Source organism: Mus pahari, chromosome 15 (genome assembly GCF_900095145.1).
Source record: "Mus pahari chromosome 15, PAHARI_EIJ_v1.1, whole genome shotgun sequence".
Taxonomy (NCBI): domain Eukaryota; kingdom Metazoa; phylum Chordata; class Mammalia; order Rodentia; family Muridae; genus Mus; species Mus pahari.
Genome location: NC_034604.1, coordinates 8,180,271 through 8,202,324, shown reverse-complemented (window position 1 = coordinate 8,202,324; position 22,054 = coordinate 8,180,271). Strand labels below are relative to the sequence as shown.

General features: G+C 48.4%; 1 protein-coding gene across 1 annotated transcript in view; it reads right to left on the bottom strand.

Moving 5' to 3' along the window:
* The window catches only part of Cables1 (Cdk5 and Abl enzyme substrate 1), a 110,444-nt gene that overhangs the window by 29,642 nt on the left and 58,748 nt on the right, over positions 1–22,054 (bottom strand). Inside the window, exon 4 of the mRNA XM_021214423.2 lies at positions 9,477–9,554. Coding sequence (XP_021070082.1) covers positions 9,477–9,554 — 78 coding nt within the window. The remainder of the gene's footprint in view (positions 1–9,476; positions 9,555–22,054) is intronic.

The window sequence follows — 22,054 nt, the reverse complement described above, 5'->3', positions numbered from 1 at the left end:
CTGAGCTTAGCCAACAGTTAAAGGTCAATTTGTATTATTCTACCTCCCCCACAGATCACCTTTTCCTTCTCTGGATGCTAAGCCTTTCTCCTGGGCCATTCTAGTTTTCACCATGTCTTCCATTTCTCTAACTCCATAAATCCTCTGTACCAGGTGTTCCACTCCTGGTTCCATGGTTGGGGTACCAAAGCTCAGGGGTTCAGGGTAAGGGCTGGAGGGTGAGAAGAGAGGGGGTCTCAGGTAGAGGCACACGCCACTGTTTACTTAGTGAGGAAGAGTCCGGGCAGTCGCTTGCAAGTCTTTCTTTTTCTATGCCGAGAGTCTCCAAGCCTGACTGCAGATCTACGTAGAAGGGTGACAGCCAAGAGTTATGTGCATGAGTATTCTCTGAAGGACGAGAACCTGGTGTAAACTCTCCTGAGAATGGTACAGCTACAGGCCCCGAAAGAGTGCTCACAGAAATGAGGTTTGATGTTAGTCATCGGGGAAGAGATGGGCCACACCTGTCCTCCTTCCCCGTTACTGCGCTCCACCAGCATGCTGAGGAAGGTGGGGTCTGGCCCCCCACCCCCCATGTTCTATAGGGTGAAGGACTAGAGGAAAAAGGAAAGACTGGAAGAAAAAGGACCAAAATGTTAGCATTGGCTTTATTGAGGAGGTTTGGCTTGCTAATTTGACTTTATTTTTATGTATTTCCTAAACTGGCTTTAACACCATGTTCCATCAAGAGGAAAAAAAATTAAAGAATTAGGAAAATCTGAAGATGAAACCATAGTATTTGTTGAATCACATTGCTTGTGGCCTCACTTTGGACCAGGTGGATCCTATCTGAGACTGCACAGAAACAGACCTGCTGCCGAGGTACTGCAGTATCACACAGCGCCCTCAGCCATCTCACTAAGAGGTTCCCTGAGGTGGACATGATGGCCACTGATAAAGATGAGTAGACAGGCTAAGGTCAACAGGACCTGCCTGACTGTCAGCTCCCTCCCATGGCCAATCCCCTGCCTCACTTCAGGTACCCACTGACGGTTAAGGACTGGGCTGTGCCTAAGTTAAATGTAAGGGAGGAGTGGGCTTCCTGTTCACATCCTCTCTGGAGCAGTTTGTGGCTAACCTCTTTTAGGAAACCTGTTTCAAGAACAGCAAGGAGCTTTGAGGTGAGAAGGTGACAGCTAACACTATGTCCCTAAGGCCCTCCCAGCTCTCTAAGCCTTTGTTGAGCTCACCACATCAAACATCCTTTACAGGTGACCTCAGGGCCACTCGGGAAGTAGCAGTGGCTTTGAGTTTGGGAAGCGCTTCCACGTCCTCAGAAGGATTTTGTTCACTAAGCCAACAGGCTGCTGTGTGAGGCGACCCCTCTGTAACTATCTGTTGAACTGCAGCCTCACACCTGGGTAGTTTGAAAAAAAACGTGCAGAGCTACAGCCGTCCTCAACCCAGGCAGGTCAGTACATCCCACATTTCAAATGCTTGTGCTTACAGATGCTGTGCTGGCCTCTACACAGCTGAGCAGGAAGGACCAGAGGGTGGCTGGGAAGGGTGCTAGCAGGACAACCAAGGTAGGTACTTCACCTCACCCCAGGATGAAACACCACCTCTCCACAGCACTGGCCTCGGAAACTGCCCTGTTCTAACTCAGCCAGGTCCCACCCCAAAAGCCCCTGCTTTAAACAGAAGCAGGGTACAACCAAAGGGAAGTGTGCTCATCCGTGCACTACTTGTCTTTTGATCTGCTTCAGAGATGGCAGGCAACCAACTCTGACAAAGGCCAGGGGACACCAATGGTGCCTAGGAAAAGGTAGCAGGAGCCCTGTGACCTTAGCAACAGGCTTGAATGCACAGCACAAGTCTCTTGCCATACCAGTGAGGCCGAATGCAGTATGCCCAGACTGTGGATTCTGAATACTAAGCATAAAGGATGGGCCTAGCTGGGGTTCACCAGACACAGCTGTATGTAGCTTGAGGCCCTCTGTCCCTGTAGTTTCTTGTTCCCACTTGGAGGGGGCAGAGCCCCATGGCCCACTGGTGGTTCCTTTGTATGGCCATCTGTCCAGCTCCTCCACTTCTCTGGAGATGCCAAGGGGCCAGTGCCAGGTCAAGGGCTCCACAGCGCATCTGCTCTCAACACGGCACACTGCCCGTCTGCATCTGGGACAGCAGTGCTGTTTCCTCCACAGAGCCTAGAAATGAAGCCCTGAAAAACATGTCAGCCATCCATCTATTTATCTGTGTATGGAAGTGGAGTGTTCACTGTGTTCTACACAGAGTGCTGGGGCTCCTTTGAAGACCGAGGCACGGTCTATACTCAGAAGTTAAAATAAGTTAAAACACAAGCTACAAGTATTACCACTGGCCTCAGGGAAAGTATCAGACAGTCTTAGCAAGCCTTGGAGAAGTATTAGGGGCTGGGGAAGGCCCTAAGGAAGCAGTTTGCAGAAGCCGATTTCATTCAAACTAGGCTTGGATCAAGGAGGGACAGAACAGTGTTTCAGATGAAAATCCCCTAAGCAGGGAAAACCAGACAAGGAACCTACAGGCATCTGCTGTGTCTGACATGCCATGGGGACAGATGGTGCTAGACAGAAGAACGTTGTCTATATAGACTCTGGACTACAAAAGGTAAAGCAAGGACCAAGGTGTTTAGCGAGAGAAAGAACAACATTATGGCTTAACTATGACCACCCCCACCAAGGTTCATGTGACATGGTGAGGTTGGTATTTTGAGTAGGGGGGCCTAGGTGGATGAAATGGGGGTGTCCTTGGGGGTTCCTGGGCCCAGGAAAGAAGACAAGAAGAGCACAAGGGCTCTCAGAAGAGTCACAGAGAAACCACAGATTTGAGCTGTGAAAAGAGGCCTGCATCAGTGTCACAGGAAGGACTGAGGGAGCGGGGTGGGGGCCAGTGGTCCCTGACAGCACCTCAGACCTCAGGCTGTGGATGGATGGATGGACAGGCAGGACTGCCTGCTGCTGAGCTCAGAGCCAGGGGCATAGCTCCACGGGGTTTAATCCCTCCGTGGGTTAACTGTGAACTGTGGGGTCTGATTCACAATTGCTTTTAAGGGTAACACAGGCATGGGATGGAGACTCGTAGGTCCTTGTCTCAGGGACTCTTTCTGAGATGATGTGGGGGCAATGGCTGGAGTGCTTCACTGGCCTCCCCAGGTTCGGTGTCTTCACTGTGGCTCCAGGAAGACCAAAACCTACATTTCCCAGCTGCCCAGAGGTGGCCTAGGTTCTGCTAGGCTGAGTGATGGTGGAAATGAGTCACACCTGGGCAAGCTAGGCATTCTTAGCATGCCTGGGGGTCCCATGGGAATGGTAGCATTTCTATGTGAGAGGTCCCTGGGGGTGTGGCATGTGTCCGCCCTAGCTGCACTGCCTCCCACTGGGCTATTCTTGGTGCCTGGGCTGCTTTTGTTTTTTCCTGGAGAGTCTGTGAGGTCTCCAATGCTTCCCACAACCCTGACCATGAAAGGGATTCTAGTATTTGCAGCTCAGGACACTGAGTTTCTATTGCTACCCTGTATAGTCCTGGGCTACAGAGGCACTGTAGGGCATGGTACATGGGTGTCCTGTAGTAGGCAAGACCCTGAATTTCTAACATAAAAGTCCAGAAAAGAGGAGCTATCAAAAATATTAATGGAAAAAATTTCTGAAATGGTATATGCAGGCAACTATGGAGTGGTTAGGAAATCTTTGTGGAGACTGGAGAGAGAGCTCAATAGTTAAAAACACTGTTCTTGCAAAGAACCTGAGTTTTGTCCCACTCCCAAGGTTCTGCTATGTTAGCTCCCAACTACCTGTAAGCCCAGCTCTAGGGGACCTGGTGCCTCTGGCCTCTGCAGGGACTTACATCCACAGGCAACCCCTATACATGACTAAAAATAAGTTGAAAGGAAAAAAAAATTCTATTTCAAAAGTCCTGTCACCCATGGGGAAAGAGATGACACGTCCTGTGCTGTGAACAAACATTCTCTCCCAGAAATAGTGGATACCCCAAAAGAGCCAGTGGTTTCACACACAGGCTCTAGACCTTGGATCAAATACTTACAAGTCCCCGAGTCCCTTTCCAATACTAGAGGAGGAGGCAGGCATCCAACCCGGGCCTGTGGGGAAGGTGCTGAGACGATTAAGTGGGTAACACTTCAGCACAGCACCAGGAAACAGTCACTTTTCCTCTTCTCGCAGACCTTCTCAGACTAAAGACAAAGATACTCAGATAGGGACATTATTTTTCATTTAAGATTACGTCCAGGGCAGGCAGGCATGGAGGCACACACCTGTCATTCTCATTACTCGGGAGCATTGTGAGTTTGAGGCCAGCCTGGGCAATTCAGAAAGGCCTTATCTTAAAATAAAAATGAATAAATAATCAAGACTGCAGTTGTGTCCTCTGTGATAGAGAACTTGCCCATCATGAGTTAGGCCCTGGGTTCACCTTCAGTATGGAATGTGTATGTGTGTGTGTGTGTGTGTGTGTGTGTGTGTGTAAGGGGGTGTCTGCCCACAGCTACCTGGAGTTACTCTTGGAGAATTTAATGCCCTAGAGTAGATGAGCTACCCTCACAGCCTCCTGAAAACTATCATCCAACAACTTGGCCACCAAAGTCCTGAGAAGTGACCCCTGGGCTACACCCATAAATACCATAAATTCTTGAACCAACAAGTCCTAGCCTAAAGGGGAGGCTGAGAAGGGAATCGTGGCTGGGGCTGAGCTGTCCTGGCTGTGAACACAGGCCCATGCAGCCCCACCACCCTCTGTCCTCTCTCTCTCCTCAGCTGAGGTTGCTTAGTCCCACGGAGTCTCAACCCCCTCAAGCAAAGTGACACCAGGAGCACCAACTGGCCCAGTCCTTGGAAGGAACAGGCACACACACCTGGAAGGCACTAGGAAACTGCTCCACTGCCCTTGCACAATTCTCTGATTGTAGTTCTCCTACATTAGCTCACAAACCCTAGCTACAACCTCTGAAAATCATAAGAAAATAGACCCTTCCCTCAGAAAGCTTTCTCTATACATCAAGGCAGTCTGAACTTTGGGGCAAGTTTCAAATAACCAGGGTCATCCCCTTTTGTTAGAAGTTCTGAAGGTCACCTTGGAGACCACTCTAACATCAGCTGAGCACAAACCCAGCAGCCAGCTGGCATGCACTCTTAAGTATATCTCACATTGCTCTCAAGCCCACGTGGATTGAGCCCCAGACCCGAAAACTGCCAAAACCCACCCTGTCTTGAAATCTGACTTTAAAATTATCCGTGAAGGATAATTTTTCAGGTGTGAGCTCTTAAAGCCACTGACTGGGAATATGAGCTATATGTCTCACTTGCAAAATCTTTATTCAACAGATTCATAGCTTATACCCCATCAGGGCAGACAAGGATGGGAACAAGGCCTAGAGCCCACAGTGGCTTTGGAGACATGAGCTGAGCATCCCCAGTAGAAACCATAAAGAATGGAGGTGGACAGCTGAGCTGTGGTCCTGTGAGAGCTGGGGACACCCCATGACCTGGATGCCTGGCAAAGCTCATTTCAGAATTCTCCCTAACCAGGGTTGAATACCTGCTCAGAAGCAGGATTCCAGCTTGGACCCGACTGAAGTCTCTCCAGGTAGCAGGGTCATTAGCTATGCTAGAAGTTGACTTATACAAAGTTCACAGAGTCTCAAACATTTCTATGTCTCTAGGGGCTCAGACGTCTAGTACAGTACATCTGCCCTGGAGAGTTCTCCTCTACCCATCTGTCTGAATTCTCTCAGTTCCTTCTGGGCTCCACTTGCCCTAAGTGGGGTGACTACTTAGGACTCAACTGTTCGTTTGATAGTTAGGTTGGCGTCTAGTTTCTATGAGAAAGCAAGACATTTTTATGGTCGTACCCACCGCCTTGAACAGTGCCTGTAGGTACTCTCGAGATTCCTAGAACAGGAATGAATTCTTCTCTGCAGTAGTAGGGCTTGAAATACAGGGGATGAGGAGAGATGGGAAAGAACTTGGAGAGGTGGGTGGGGCCACGTAGTTTCCACAGCAAATGATCCTGATGAAGATTCAGGGGCAGTAGAATGTTCCTCTTCAAGGCTTTGTGCACACTGCGGGCTATGAAGGACCGAGAGCAAAAACAGTGGAAAACGGATGCACAACCTCTTCTAATGCTGATCTGACAATCTCTCGCCATTGCTCAACTGAGACCAAAAGCAGTATTCACTTCAGGTAAAAACACCAAACACATAGCAGGAGGTGAGGCAGGGTAAGCCAAGAGAATGAAAAGTGGAGTTGGAAAGCTGCCTTGATGCAAGAGAAGATAGAAAACACACCCAGAAGACAAGGCTACCTATCTGATAGATGCTTGACCTGCAGAGGAGGTTCAAGTACATGCAGAGGAACTGTTCAGCTTCCTGTTTTTATGATCTGCTTGTGAGAACCAGAACCATACAGGACTACCCCTTTGTTGCTGTGTTTGTTTGCAATTAACGATCTGGAAGAATCGGGCCCATGAGGCCTGTTCCACACACATAAGCACAAAGGCAACATCGGTCCCAGAAGGGAGGGCTTGGAGTTCTGGGGCTGAGATCCAAGCCCACACCACCCCTGCACAACCGTGACCACTCTGGATACATAGCAGAAAGGACAGATTATCTGACCTCTGAAGGCTTCCACCCTTGAACTCCTATGACAGATGGAGCTGTGTCACAGGAAGAACATCTGGGGCAAAAGGAGGCATGTTCCGCAGTGGAAATGTATTATATAACATCAGTGTTTATTAATAAATACTATTGTACTACACAGACATGCTTATTTCCTTAGATATGTTTATTGATATAGCTGTATTATCTGAGCACAGCTATTTCCCATTAATGAAAGAATTGTAGCTATCAGTGGATAATTACAGCAAATGGACTAGTATTTATAAACAGGATGCAGGCTTATTAAACTGTCAAGAGCACAGAGCACCCCCAGCCACTTGAATGCAGTATTTGGTATCACGCTCAGAGTTTCTCCAGGACTTTGGGAGAATGTAGAATCTGTTACAGATCACAGGCTGGTTACGCAGTGAGGCCTTACAGAGAAACTGACTGTGTTCTTTGGTTATAGAATTCATGGTTGGGCCCCTTAGTATCCTTGCCTCTAAACCTTGGAGAAGTGGTGGGCTCGAATCTGCTCAGTGTAAGATGTAGAAGCTCTACCCATGTCCCCATTCTGTGCCACAGACAGAACAGCAAGATCCACAGGTGGCATAAGAGGCAGGCCTTCCTAACATCAGGGACACCATGCTTGGACAGATGCTGTCTCCAGCACCAGCTGCCTGCCAGCTTGTATTTCCCTGAGATATCTAAAAATGGAGAAGGCCACATGGAGACACAGTGAGCCGGTTTGGATTATCTCCATTCAGACATCCTTGTGAGAAGCACAAATCCTCGAGGTTCTCTACACTGCCTCTCCATTTTTGCTGCCAGAAAAATGGGGTCCTGACTAGTGGGCCCCACTTACCTCTCAGCATGCCGAGTCCCCTGCTGGGAACCTAGGGTCCACAAGCGCCCGTGAGCCCCAGTTGCCCTCTGGAAAGCAGACAGCATCAATGTTCCATATCCTGAAAGGATTTCCCCAACGTGGAACTCGTGTGGCCTGTCTGCATGGGAGGGGGCACCTTCAAGAAGGTGGGAACCACATAACTGGCTTCCCATCCCCTTTCTTGTCTGGGACTGCTGCTCTCGCAGAGATTATCTATAAAATGGTATGGTGGTAAGGGGTAACCACATGTGGAAATTAACCCTTTGGAATGAACCGAGCATGAACACTTCAAAGGTGAAATGTACGGTCAAATTATCTTACAGAAGCCGGAGAAGGCAGTAGTCACTGTTGGACCATCTTCAGCATCTATTAAAACTGGTGAGTAGTTTTGTATGTAAACTGATGTGTCTTCATCTCCATAGAGTAAATTCAGGAGGATAAGTTCTCCTCCTGCATCCCCAGTACAGGGTCATGTGGTAAGTAATTAAATATATATATATATATATATATATATATATATATATATATATATATATACCCACAAACAAAAAAAACAACTAGATGGAGCAGGGGAAAGGATGCATCAACCAGAAAGGTCAGCAAAGAAGTCCAGAGAAGAGGCTGCTGCACAGTACCGTTTCAGGCCATGGCCAGAAGAGGCTGTGCCTGTAAAGGACCCTTGCTGCAGATGCAGAATTCCTCAGGGCTGCAGGAGAGCTAGGCTGCTCTGGGATTTGCTGTTTTCCCTTCTGATACAGCCACAGTTGTGGCCGAGGCAGGTTAGACAGGTAAAAGAAAACTTCTCTGGAACATCCTCCAGCCCCACAGCTGCCCTGTATGGGCTATAAGCCAGCCCCACGGCTGCACCACATGGGCTGTAAACCCCCAAGCTATAAGAGCTGCTGGTACTTTTTTTTTTAAGAACACCTACTTTGCAAGGATGTTCTAAGGGTGCGGATAAAAAGGGCCAAGACTTGCTGTGTTCTCCAAAGCAGACACCTAACCAGCAGCTGCTCTCGTGGAACTCACATGGAGAAAGAGCCAGCTGAGGGGATCAGGACATGAATGACCCGTCCACAGTGCACAGGAAAGAAAAGGTCAGCAGGGGAGCCTGAGGACAGTGTGTGGGGACAGTGCAGGGAAGATACGTCATGAACCAGCACCTGGGCCACATTGCCCTCCTCAGGGGCTGCGGTCTATGGTGTCTGTTGTCACCATGACTACAGAGCAACTTCAGCCCTTGGGAACAGAGTCTAGGGTCAGTGCCAGAGATGTACCTGACACCTGCTGCATGGTGCCCTACCCAAGATACCAGCAGCGCCATGCTGACAGGTGCTGGAGACAGTGTAGCGGGGATTAGTCTAGATAATACCGAGGAAACCAAAGAGGCTGCAGATGGTAAGGAAAGAGTTAAGTCTCGACCCTCTACTATTACTTCCTGCTCAAAGTCAAAGGCGGGGTTGGTTGATCCAGAGACAGGAACCTGACACGCCCCAAATTATGTACATTAGTACCTGCTGCCACTTTGCTGTGCCATGTTTGCCCTATGGGAGCAGCTCCAGCTCTCCCATCAGTCTCCAACGGAGGCCAAGACACAGAGTCCAGTGCAGTCACAGGATTTGGTTCTTACCTGACCTACCTGTTTCCAATAGTCAGAGAGATCCAATAGCATATGGTGGACCTTATTATTTTTCTTGATTTATAGTGTTGGACAAATGACAAAACACACATTTAGAAAGCAGAGGATGGCAAGCTTGCACACACACACACACACACACACACACACACACAACCAAGGAAGTTTTCTGGCTGAAAAGAAAGTAGAACACACACCCCCAAACCAGACACTGAATTTATAACATCAGATCTAGGCAGATTCATGAACAAAGAAAGGCAAGTCACACTGCACAAGGGCGCCTGAGCTTTTTGCCCAGAGAACGGTAAAGCATGCATGCATATACATACCCGACTTGGGTACTGTCTCGATACGGCAGCACGGAAAATATACTACAGAAGGATCTTCTGCCACTGATAAGGACTATTCTACAAAGTAAAAACAAAAAACAAAAAAACAAACAACTAACTAAATGCAAAGACTCCAAATTAAAAAAAAAAAATAAAACAAACTTAAAATAAGTTCTAGAGCAAATTAAGCATTCATGGCATTCACAGCAGTATTTGCATAGTCCCGCCTCCTCCTCCTCTGACAGATGGCATTCTGCTCTTCTTGCAAAACCCAAGCCTTAGTGCAGCACAAGTGTGCTGCTTCTCTCACCCAAATATCAACACGTGCGAGACCGGCCATCCGTGAGAGGGGCTGGCTAGGCTGTGGGCTGTGCACACAAGCCAGAGCAGACCACCCTGAATCTTGGGTAGCCAGCGTAGGCCAAGTGGCCAGTACCACATCGAGAACTGACTTCTGCCTTTTAGTAAATGATGCTGGGGCAGCAGTGCCTACATCCAGGAGCCAGAGGATGTTGAGACCATTATCATCATGAGTCTTTCATACTCTGGTAACATGTTAGGTTCTAAGGACAGATTAGGGAACACTTATATAATCAGTCTTAGCAGTCATCCGTGCTATAAAGAATCTACTGGGAACAGTTCTACACGATGCTCTTATGCAATCAAAGCCACTTGAAAAAAAAACATTAAAAACAAAAAACAAAACCCTTCCAAAGTACTTATTCTGCCATCTGAGAATAACTTTTGCCAAAGGGAATTGGTGGTGGAAAAAAATGACGAAATGAGTGAAGTGGAAGAAATTGAAAAGCATTCTTCTTGGCATGAGGTCAACTCAGTTCACATATGGAGTTTATTTACTTTGCAAATTTCCTTCAACATTACAGTGTCACAGGCCGGGAAAATGCCACTACCGAGTGCAGCGGCCACTGGGGATCTTAACCTTGCTTTGAAACTATGATATTCAGTTGCCCACAGCCCTGGGATGAAGTCTGGTCGCTGGCATGGCAAGCCAGGGCCACACTACAGGCCCTGACTCTCAAGCATCAGTGACACAGCATTTTCCCATGTGCCTCATCATGTCTGCATGCTAAAGTACCTGCAGTGCTCCACCGATTGAAAAAAGCTACTTTTATCCCATGTCTTAAACATGCTATATGTCTTCAGCCTGTGACGGCCTGCTCTGGCACACTTGGGAAACTCTCACTGAGTCTTTAAAACCTAACTTGGAAGTCACCCTTCCAGGTAAGTGGGAGTGAACTGGTGGGAACAGGCTCTTGGTCATGAGTCTCTTCTTCTAGAGGACAAGGCTAAGGAGTCATCACTCTACAGATGTGCACCCTCTACCTTGAGACCCAAGCACTCAGAAACCCACGGCTTTCGATATCTATGGGTCCCATAGTAGTTCCTATTCACTGGGACAAACAGGACCAAATGATTCCCAGCTTCCCACATCAGCTTTCTCTCCTTATCTTACTCTTCTGAGCCTCAATTTCCCCCATCTAAAAATGGTGCTGAGTCAGGCATAGAAGCACTCAGTACTTGGAGGAAGAGGCAGGAGGATCAGGCATTCAAGCCCAGCCTTGGCTATGCAACAAGTCTGAGACCAGTCTGGGCTACATGGCATCTGTTTGAAGAAACAAAATAAGAAGAGAATTAATGAACAAATGAATGAATGAAGTAAAATTAATGGTGATCTTATTGGGAAGCTGGAAGGGAAAATGAGTTCATTCTAGAAGAACCCCTGGGCTGCTACCTGGCAGACATAACACATTAAATAAGAATGATTTTCAGTGTAGACTAGCTTCTCGGGTGGAGCTGTCTTAGCAACAGACTACTTGTGTTCACAACCTTTCCAGACCTCAGTGCTGCTAAGAAGCAAAAGGGCAATGCTGGGGACAGCTGAAGGAGCAAACACATGACCCAAATGATGTAACACACAGAGAGCATTAGCCATGCGACCTCGTTCCCATCAGTGTTCCATCCTGAGTGAGCCTTCAGGACCTGAAAGGCCTGAGTCAGATTCATCAGTATCCTACCTGCCCAGAGACAGAACTTCTGACATGGTGTGTGTATGTGTATGTGTGTGCGTGTGCGTATTTACTTACACAGACACATAAAGGCTAAAAGACTGATTATGTGCTAGATTATAAATGCTGTAGCAGTAAGGTATGAGCTATGAAGGACTCGTAGAAGGTGACACACCAGTAAGTGTGGAAGCCCATACATTTGAACCTGACCTCTTTCTTGCTGCAAATTCATCTCTCTAACTTACTAGAAAGATCTGCCACTTATCCATGATCAGGCACTTATCCATGGGCTTACCCATGGGCTTCCTGGATACCAAAAAGCCTGCCTTTACCCAGGCGTTCCATAGTAGCTTTCTAGTCTGGCCTGAAGGTCAGTCACCTTGATGGATCACAACTTCCACTATTATCAGAGCTGCTGGAGCCACAGAGGCTCCATAGTCTGTTCTGCTCAGTCTGGACCTTTCCGGATAGATGGAGGTTCTCCCTAGCTCCACTGCCCCTGCCACCCTCCTTGTTACTCTTGCCATACCCTGAGCCAGTCATCATCAATGTCCCTGAAATATGGTGGAAAGAGAGTGTTGGCCGAACCTCACCACCTGACTGTTGCTTCATCTCTCCCATTACTCAGTCTCTCTTTCTCACACACCAAATGTGTTTGGACATCTTTAATAGAGCAAGAAAATGAGAGACTGTCAATGCCAAGTGCAACCCAAGTCTCCTCCAGCCTTTCAACCACAAAGGCGCCTGTCAGTAAATGGGCCAGATTGTTCTACAAACTGTGGGTACACTTGGGTGGTCCTTACTATTAGGACCAGGCCATGTTGACGCCATGAGCCCCATTCAGAAACTTGTGTTGCTGTGTTATGTGAGCCAAGTTTAGCAACCAGGAACATGGACTATTTCCCAACAGCCCCACTAGGGTGGTTTTCTCCTTGGCCAATCTTGAGGGGAGAGGGAGGGAAGGAGGGAGGGAGGAGTTCTTTCTTGCCATTTCTGGGCTCAGCCTTCCCATGGATTCTGATCTTGACAGGGCCAGAGAAGGAAGCTGAGGCAGAGTCCCCCATGGTGGACAACATCACCAAGGTTGCCACTGGAACTACTGGGAACAAGTCTTCCATATGTCCTGAAGTCGATCTGGCTTACAGCAGAGACTGCAGACCTTAGCCAGAAGAAGCAAGCAGCAACAAGTGAAGAACAAGACTTCTTCCTACACAGGCAACTGTTAGGTTGGTCCTGTTTAGAACCAGAGGGACCCATGGGAATTTACAGCTTTGCTGTGCTCTAAGGAGCCGTCTATCACAATGGAGATGCCTCAGAAGAAAATCCAATTTGTTTGCTTCCTTCAAGGGCATCTGCTCTTCCTGAGAAAATTAAATTGGGCACTGGCAGTCATGAACAGCATAAGACAACCACGTACTATTTCTAACGGGCTGTCGAAACTGACCACACCCACGCATGGCCTTGCCTCCAAACGCAAATGCTACCTTCTCAGCACAGCTATGCAGAAAGCTCACACCAACTCTCTCACTGGTGACATCTAACACTTCACTGAAGCTGAGCCGGCCAGAAAGCTTTCATAAAAGATGAGGACATCAAAAGTGGCATTAACCCCAGGGAAAGGGACCTGTGCGGAACCAAAGGTTGCATTTCCATGCCAACATCTGCCAGAGGAAAACATAAAACAGTTAAGGAAGAGCTCCCCAGGGCTGGGGCACGCTGCCTCTGGACAATACCACATTTTCTAAAACCTTCAGAAGGCTCGGAGCTCGCCCAGCAGCTCAGCAGACCCGAGTTTCTTGTCCACAGAGGACGGCTTCTATGCTCTCGGGAAAGCGCAGCCACTCAGGGAATCTTGCCACTTGTAAGCACAGATGTTTCGTGGATACACTTTTTTCTCAGAATCTGCTCTCACACCCTCAGTCCAGCAGTGGCGGCCCTGTAGAACGCCACCCAGGGTCTTCACGTGTTCTGTTGATGCCAAAAACCCTATCTTCTTGTTCCATTTCCTGCTCCCTGAGGAGTCTGTTGGTCTTGAGAAATTTCACCCTTATTCCATAATAGCAGAAATATCCCACAAAGATAATAAAAATGATCAAGCAGCTTAATGGAGTAAAAGAAACAAATATTACACTTGTAACAATGGGGCAGTTCAGGGGCGTCTAAGCGCAGTTCAGGGTCCATAGCGAGAACTGGACATGTGCAGAAACATGTTCCAAACTCACTCTTTCCACACCTGAGAAGTGAGAGAAACCACTGGCGATGGTGGTACCCTGGGCAAATCCCAGCCGCCATTACTGTGGAGACAGCCTTGGGTGGCAACAAGGACTTTAGGATGGAATGATACATTAAAGTGGGTCGAGTCCAGGATGTGTGATGTCTTTACAAGGAAAGACTGATCTGTAGACACTTAGATACTCACAGAGGAAGCGATCATGTGACTATGAGACAGGGATGGGAGTGATGCTGCTAAGGGCCAAGATGTCTCAGGCTGCTGCCAGCCACTGATGGTGAAGGAGGGAAGGGATAGTTCTCCCTAGAGCCTTCAGGGAGAACATGGTTCCGCAAGCCAAGACTCCAGAGATAACAGAAACCTTCTGTGTTGTTTTAACCACCCAGCTCTGGGCACTTTGTAAGGCAGCCCAGAAAACGGATACAGCCAGAGTTTGGTTGTATTCTTCCTGTGTGTGCATACTATGCTTGTTGTACCCAGACGAGACACAAAGCGTGGAAGAGTGACATTAGGGGTCAAAAGACCAGCACAGTATCTGGAAACCCCACTCTTCCCTGCCCTGCTTACACCACCGTTCCCACGCCAGCTCCTTCCTCTTCTTATAAAGCTCAATAAAAAGCAGGGAGAAGAAAGGCCTGACTGCTTTCTCTTGAGCCCGAAGCTGGCGACTACATAATGAGTGTTGAATGCAACAACAGAAAGAAAATGTTCTTGTATGCCCTATTTACACACTCACTATTTACACACTTGCCAGCTACTGGGGGCAGAGTCCCTCCTTCAGAATATCCCAGCCCCCTCTGGTTGGACGAGCTGCATCTGAGTATAATGGCAAAGCCAAAATCTGTGGGGCTTCCAAGAACATTCTTCACAAAGGATGTTCCCTTCCACCCAGAAATGGAATAGAGACCGTCTCTGTGTGGGGAATTGGCAGAAAAGAGAAGCCCTGAGAAAAGGGTGCTGGAAGCCAGCCTGTGGCAGGCAGAGCTAGCCTGGTGTAAGCTTTTGGTACCTGGGTCAGGCTATAGAGGGGCACGGGATTCTAGCAGGCAAGAATACTGAATCTAGATGAAAAACTCGGAATGTTGAGCTACAAGGACCTCAGGAACCCAGGGACTAAAAGCCAGCTGGTCCAGTTTGAGTAGACTGGCTCACTGAAGACCTGTGCTAAGTAGCCCACCGGTTCCAGACTGACACACCCCACACTCCTAATAACTCCTGCCACAGGCCAGGCTCTTATTACATGCTAGCGAGCTGAAGCTTATCTTGCCTTTTAATTAGCCCCCCCCCATATAATTAGGGGGGCAGGAGATTTCTGAAAAACAAGCTACACAATCCTCTATTCTCCCCCAACCCTCCCCTCCATAGATACCTTCTAAGCACACCTTCAATGCCAGACACCTCACTAAGCATTGGGGATCTGATACAGGCAAGAGCCCTATCCCTGCAGAGTTTAGTGTTAGGTGGGAGACAGGTTGACACAGAACAACAGAGGCAGCATTCCGAGACAGGCAAGCAGTTGAGCACAGGGAGGAACATCCACACTAGACTGAAGGTAGTGGCCTAAGGGTAAGGGTGGACACCATCAGTTTACAATGGAAAGGTCTGGCTAGTGGAGGGAGTGGCCCAAGGGGAGGGAAAGAAGACAAAGAACTTAAAAAAAAGAGATTGGGATCAACCAGTGCTGCCCTCTGCCCTCCACTACCCGCTGCCACCGGCATTCCACTTACTTGGCTGGAAGGCTGCCCCCACCCACACAGAGCTGGACATGCCAACACTCAGTTATGGATGCCCGGGTCTGTTTCCACCCCCTGTATGCATGGTTTCTGGCTATACTTGCCCAGTAAGGACTACAAAAATAAACTGTAGTCTCAGCATTTTTTAGGCTGAGGCAAGAGGATCATTTCGAGTTCTAATCCATATGATCTCAGTTTACCCAATTACACCAGCAATGACTCCATTTCCAAAGGAGCTCACATCCAGCGGTCTGGGGTTTGGGAGGTTAGCATATGAATAGGGGGCCCACAAGTGCAGATTGCAGAAGTTAGAGAGAAGTTAGGAAGTTTCCGAGGAAGCCAGCAGCGCTTGCAGGACAGCACTGGAGCCTGGATGAGTGTGGCTCTGGCCTGAAGCTGCTGGCCGGAAGTAAGAATATTTTTTTCCTCCAAAGCAATTTCACTGGCCGTAGTAAAGTCAAGCCTCCCTTGGCTCCCAGCCATCCAGATACCAAGTGGAGAATGAATATCCCCTCACCATCACCTAGGATCCTGGCACTTGAAAGGGTGAAGAGGGAGATTTTGAGTTTGGAGTCAGCCTGGGGTGTACAAACTGACCCTCCTAGTGGAAGGACATAGAGCAGGGCTACGCAAACAACAAACGGCTCCCCTCCGGGAAGGAAGATTATGGCTCAGAGGGAACTGATTCCCAACTCTAACCCTTTCCTCTGACTTTTCTTACTTCCTGTAAATTTCTAGCTGAGAAGAGCAACCAGGAAGGACCTGCAGGCCAGAGACAGATACAGAGACAGCACACTCACTCACTCACACTCACTCATATACCCAGTCACACTCACTCACACACTCTTACTCATACTCACATATAGTCACATTCACACATACTCACATACAGTCACACTCACTCACACTCATACTCACAGTCACACTCATACACAGTCATACACACTCAGTCATACTCATACTCACACAGTCACACTCACACTCACTCATATACACTCATAGTCACACACTCATACTCAGATAGTCACACTCACACACTCATACACAGTCACACTCATTAACACACACATTCACACAAGTCACACTTATTCACCTACATGTATACTTATACACTCACATTCATACACACACATACTCACTCACATTCATACACACACACTCACTCACAGTCACTCACATTCATACACACACACACACACCCCACAGGGAAGGCTAGTGTTCATTTGGGGACAGGGTCCTGCTATGTTGCCCAAGCTGCCTCCAACAATCCTCCTCCTCCTACCTCACCCTGGCAAGTAGGCATGCATCTCTGTGTCAGGCTTCTGAACTTGGTTGCATGTTTAGGGAGTTTTAAAAACAAGCTGGTGGGGGCGTGGGGCATGATGATCTTCCTGCCTTAAGTCATTCAAGCAATGGGATTGTAGGCATCCTGTCCTCACCACATTCAGAGGACCTATGTGCTAAATAAAAAAATAAGTTAAAAAAATACAATTCTTGCTTTTTTTAAAATTTAATTATTGTAAGCCTAGTGCATGTGGGGTTGATCCCGCAGCCACCTGCATTCTGGCCACAGCCTGTCAGCAAGGGTCTTTCCTCTCTCACTAGCACTGGAGGTGGACGTGGGGAAACAGCACCCAGGGAGCCTGGGTAGTGCAGGGGGAACTTCTGGAGGGCCCTCTAGGCTGGAGCTCACTTACTGTCCCCTGGACTTCACTGAGGACAGCACGCACAGGCCCCGTGTGACAGTGAGACCCTGTCCAGTCATGAACACTAAACTCCGAGAAGAGTTAAGTAGAATAAACCTGCACATGCTCTTGTTCCATCAAGAAGGGTGACAGCGCCTGTCTGCTTTGAGGTGGTTTGATCGATCGAGTATAGCTCTTGAAATGTGCCATTTCCTCTAACTCGAACGATATTAGTCTGAGGGATTATGGGTGAAGAGGTCACAGGCCAGCTCTTCCTGTCCTTCTGACCCTGCTGTCCCTTTCTCTCTAAACATTTCTGGTCCAAAAGAAGAAGTCACAGTGTCATTTCAGCTCCAGTCTTCCTGTCAGCTTACTTTAAGAAGCTCCTTGAAGGCTCTGTGAGCATGCTATCCCAGTGCATCTATGCCTGATGGCAGACATGTGTTCAGCTTTCTCCCCTGGTGCACAGCACACTCTTGGGGAAGACTGGAACTAGCGATGACTGGAGGCTCCTCTTGGCAACCCACCAACCGACCCCAGGATGTTCAGGTCGCATAGCACAGGGCAGCTGGACACCTCTCTTTCTCCACAAGGGGCTGCCACCCTGTTTGTGGATGGCCTTTTACAACCTTGAGTCATTTTTTAACTTTGCATCAAGGTGAATTTTAAAGAGACCGTATGCATCCATTCTGCAGTTTTCTACAAAAGTTACCCTAAGTGTCCCACAATGCTTTGTCCTTCACTTGTGGTTGGTCCGAGTGACTGTGTTGCCAGCTCTGTAAGTATACAGATGCCCCCAGTTGCTCAGGGTTCAGCCCCTCTTCCTGTCTCCTTTCTCACTCTGCCCTTCCTCAATGTCTTTCCTGCAGTTCCTCAAATACACCCTGGATGTTTGGTCCTCCATCCTCCTGGAGTGTCACAGGGCTGATTCCCTTACAGCCTGCACACCTCCACTGTGTGACTTCCGCAGGTCCTCGGCATAGCTCCATGTTCTCCTGCTCACCACTCTGTGCCTTCAGCTTTTCTCTCCTGTAATTCCTGCATGAACCAGCTCATCCATCATCTCTCTCTCTGTCTCTGACTCTTGGAATCAGGACTGTTGTTTTGTTCATGGATGCGTTCTCTAAGACCCACATGGAACAGGTGCCAGCAGGACCCGCTGAAGAGGCTGTACACATTCACCACTGCATGCATGTAGTCAAAACGCTGCTAGCTAGAAAAAGGGAGGTGAAATTTCAACGCCATCACCTGGCTGTATAACGTATTTCCTCTATTGAAGGGAGTGGCGGGAGTAGAAAGCTCTACATTGTAAGATAGCATGTCACGGGAAAGAGTGAGAAAGATCTCCACTGAGGCCCCTTTCTCTCTCTCTCTCTGTGTGTGTGTGTGTGTGTGTGTGTGTGTGCATGTGTGCGTGCGTGCGTGCATGTGAGCATAGAATGTATATGCCAAGAAAAGAAGATGTCAAATGTCATTAGCAATCTTGGCTTTATTCCCTTGAGGGATAAAGGGTTTCTCACAGAACCAGAGGCCCTCTGCTTGAGTAGGTGCCAGTTACTGAGGTCTCTCCCCGACAGCACTGGGAGGGTAGCTAGGAGTAACCATACATGAGTTTTACATGGGTCCCAGGGACTGACCCAGGCTCTCGTGTTTATCATACAAGCACTCTTACTCCCATCTTCAAAAATGATTAGTCAATGATCAAGGATTGAGAAAAACAAAGTTTAAGTAAACACATAAGAACAAGGTGATCAAAACAAAGTCCAGAACAGACTAAGGACCATGAAAAAGAAAAAACAAGCAGAATCCTACAGGTGCATCCAGGCACATGTGGCTTCTTCCAGGGAGCCAACCACTAAGAAGCCACGCTGTTGCAATCCTACCATCCTAAGTAGGAAATGACACTCATGACACTCACCGTGTGACTGTAATTGGGTACAGAAGCCATGCATGTCTCAGGGTTAGCTTTCCACCAGGGCAAGTTAACTTAGCCTACACTGTGCTTAAGTCTACATTCTGGCCATCTTAGTGCTGAGAGCCTTTTTACATGACATCTCTGCTGTACCCTAAATGATAGTCAATCTAAATCACATTTATTCTTGATAAGTTAAATCTCAGTGAACCAGGCCCAGCACTTCCGGCTGACAGATCAATCATACCTCGGTCCCCACCTGTACCAGACATTCTCTGCTCTACACGGGGGGGGGGAGGGGGGAGGGAACCACGCTCCCACACACCCTATCCTACCCCATTCCCCTCTGGCTGAGGAATCGGACAGCAGCTGTAGCCATTGTCCAATCTCAGGCTCTACCGTCTCAGCCCTCCTTCCATTCTATCCACCGGGATCTGCTTAATGAACAACAGCCTAACGTTTTGCTGAAATCAAGAAATGTAATGTCTACAGCAGTCTCTCAATTTACTAACCTAGTTATTCCATCAATGAGGAAATGAAGCTAATTTAACAAGACTTCTCCTCAGTGGACTCATGGACGGCTAGCAGCCTCTCTTCTAAAGCCCCCCCCCCCCATCTGTTCCTCATCTCTGCCAGCAGCAGCCCGAGGCTTGGTGGGTTGGTAATTAAAATTTACCCTCTGCCATAGACTCCTTTTGACTTTAAGGCCGCATTTGCCTGGCATTAGGCTTTGTGGTGTGCTGGCCAGAGATGACTTCATCTTGCTAATTCTTTCCATCCCCAGGATCTATTCCTGAAGATGCAACTCCATTTAGAATTCAGGGTGAGTGAGCACCTACTGTGTGGCTGGCACACTGCTTTGATTCTATGCTTTCCAGTTCTATCTGAAGAGGCTGTAAGTAGGTCAGCGGTGACCTTCACTGACCTTGTGCTGTCAACCCCAACATGTTCATTATCCCTTCCCGTCTTCTGAGAATGGCTTTTAAAGCTCTGTCCCTGTTGATAGTGTTTTATTTTAGCAAAACATACGTAAAAGGTAAAGCATGCCATTAGACAGTTTGTCAGTACACCTTGGCGTGACTGGGTCCAGTCATCATGTGTGCACACATCAGCATTCACACCTTCTCCATCACCCCAAACCTTGCATCCTCTCCCTGGAACCCCCACTATGCTCATTTTCTGTTTGTCTTGATTCGTTATGTATTTCATACAAACATGGCTGTGTAGCATCTGACCTTTATGTCTGGCTCACAGTTGTCACCACAGCTTCTCTTAAGGTTCATGATGGTTGCACTGTGTGCCAGTGTGGTTTCCCATCATGGCTGGATGGCTCTTTGTGTGTATAAATAACCATACTTGATTTTCTACTCTTTCCTGGACTGGTTCTTTCCAGTTCTTGCTTACCATGAAGAAAGCTATACTGGCGCTTACATGCCTGTCAGATCCTTTTTAATTCCTCTAAGTATATACCTTGCTGTCTATACCTTGGTGAGCTGCTGTTTTGAGCAACTTGTGTTTGTTTCCCATGGCAAGAAGATCATTTCACAGTTCCATCTACCGTGTGCAAGAGTCCCAGTTTTCCTCCTCCTCTTTCTTCTGCTTTTCTTCTTGGCGCGTGTGATGCGTGTACACCTGTAGAGGCCAGAAGCTGTCTGTCTCAGTCACTCCCCACCTTATCTTCTGAGCAGGGTTCCTCACTGAACATGGAGCTCACTGAAATGGCTAGGGTGGCTGTGCCTTGCACCCACTCTGCCGTGACCTGCTGTGGTGCGGTGCGTGGACCGCCAGCTCCCACCATTCTCAGAGTGAAGAGGATGCACGCCACAGTCAGACCTGGCTGTGTGTACACTGCCTCCTTCCTTTCAGTGTTTGCTCTAGCTGGGATTAACTGGGCATTCTTCTCCTAGCACCCCTGGTAACTATCAGTGGCTTAAAGCACAGAAATTTATTGTCTTTGACTCCAGAAGTCAGGACAGAAGGCAGTCTGCAGGTTTCACAGAGCAGGTTTCCTCAGGAAGCTCAGGGGAGAACTGGGGAGAACTGGTTTGATGGTCTTCTTTTAGCTGCTTGACTTTTGGCCCATTTTCACCGCCAAAGCCAACAAAGCAAATGAATGTCACGTCTCATCATCCTACTCGCCTCTTCCACCCTGAAAGACTCTGATTGTAAAGGTCATCACCTCCAATTTGAAGGTGAGCTTAATAGCAGTGTCAAAGCCTTCTGTGATGGAGCTGTCTGTGACACAGCTGTCTGTGACACAGCTGTCTGTATGCAGCTGTCTGTGACACAGCTGTCTGTGATGCAGCTGCCTGTGACGCAGCTGCCTGTGACGGAGCTGTCTGTGATGGAATTGTCTGTGATGCAGCTGTCTGTGATGGAGCTGTCTGTGACACAGCTGTCTGTGACGCAGCTGTCTGTATGCAGCTGCCTGTGACGGAGCTGTCTGTGATGAAATTGTCTGTGATGGAATTGTCTGTGATGCAGCTGTCTGTGACGCAGCTGTCTGTGACGGAGCTGTCTGTGACGCAGCTGCGTGTGATGCAGCTGCCTATGATGCAGCTGTGTGTGATGCAGCTGTCTGTGATGCTGCTGCCTGTGAAGCACCCGTCTGTGATGCAGCCGTCTGTGATGGAGCTGTCTGTGATGGAGCTGTCTGTGACGGAGCTATCTGTGACGGAGCTGTCTGTGACGGAGCTGTCTGTGATGCAGCTGTCTTTGATGGAGCTGTCTGTGATGCAGCTGTCTGTGATGCAGCTGTCTGTCATGGAGCTGTCTGTGATGGAATTGTCTGTGATGCAGCTGTCTGTGACGCAGCTGTCTATGACAGAGCTGTCTGTGACAGAGCTGTCTGTGACGCAGCTATCTGTGATGCAGCTGTCTGTGACGGAGCTGTCTGTGACGGAGCTGTCTGTGACGCAGCTGTCTGTGACGCAGCTGTCTGTGACGGAGCTGTCTGTGACGGAGCTGTCTGTGACGGAGCTGTCTGTGACG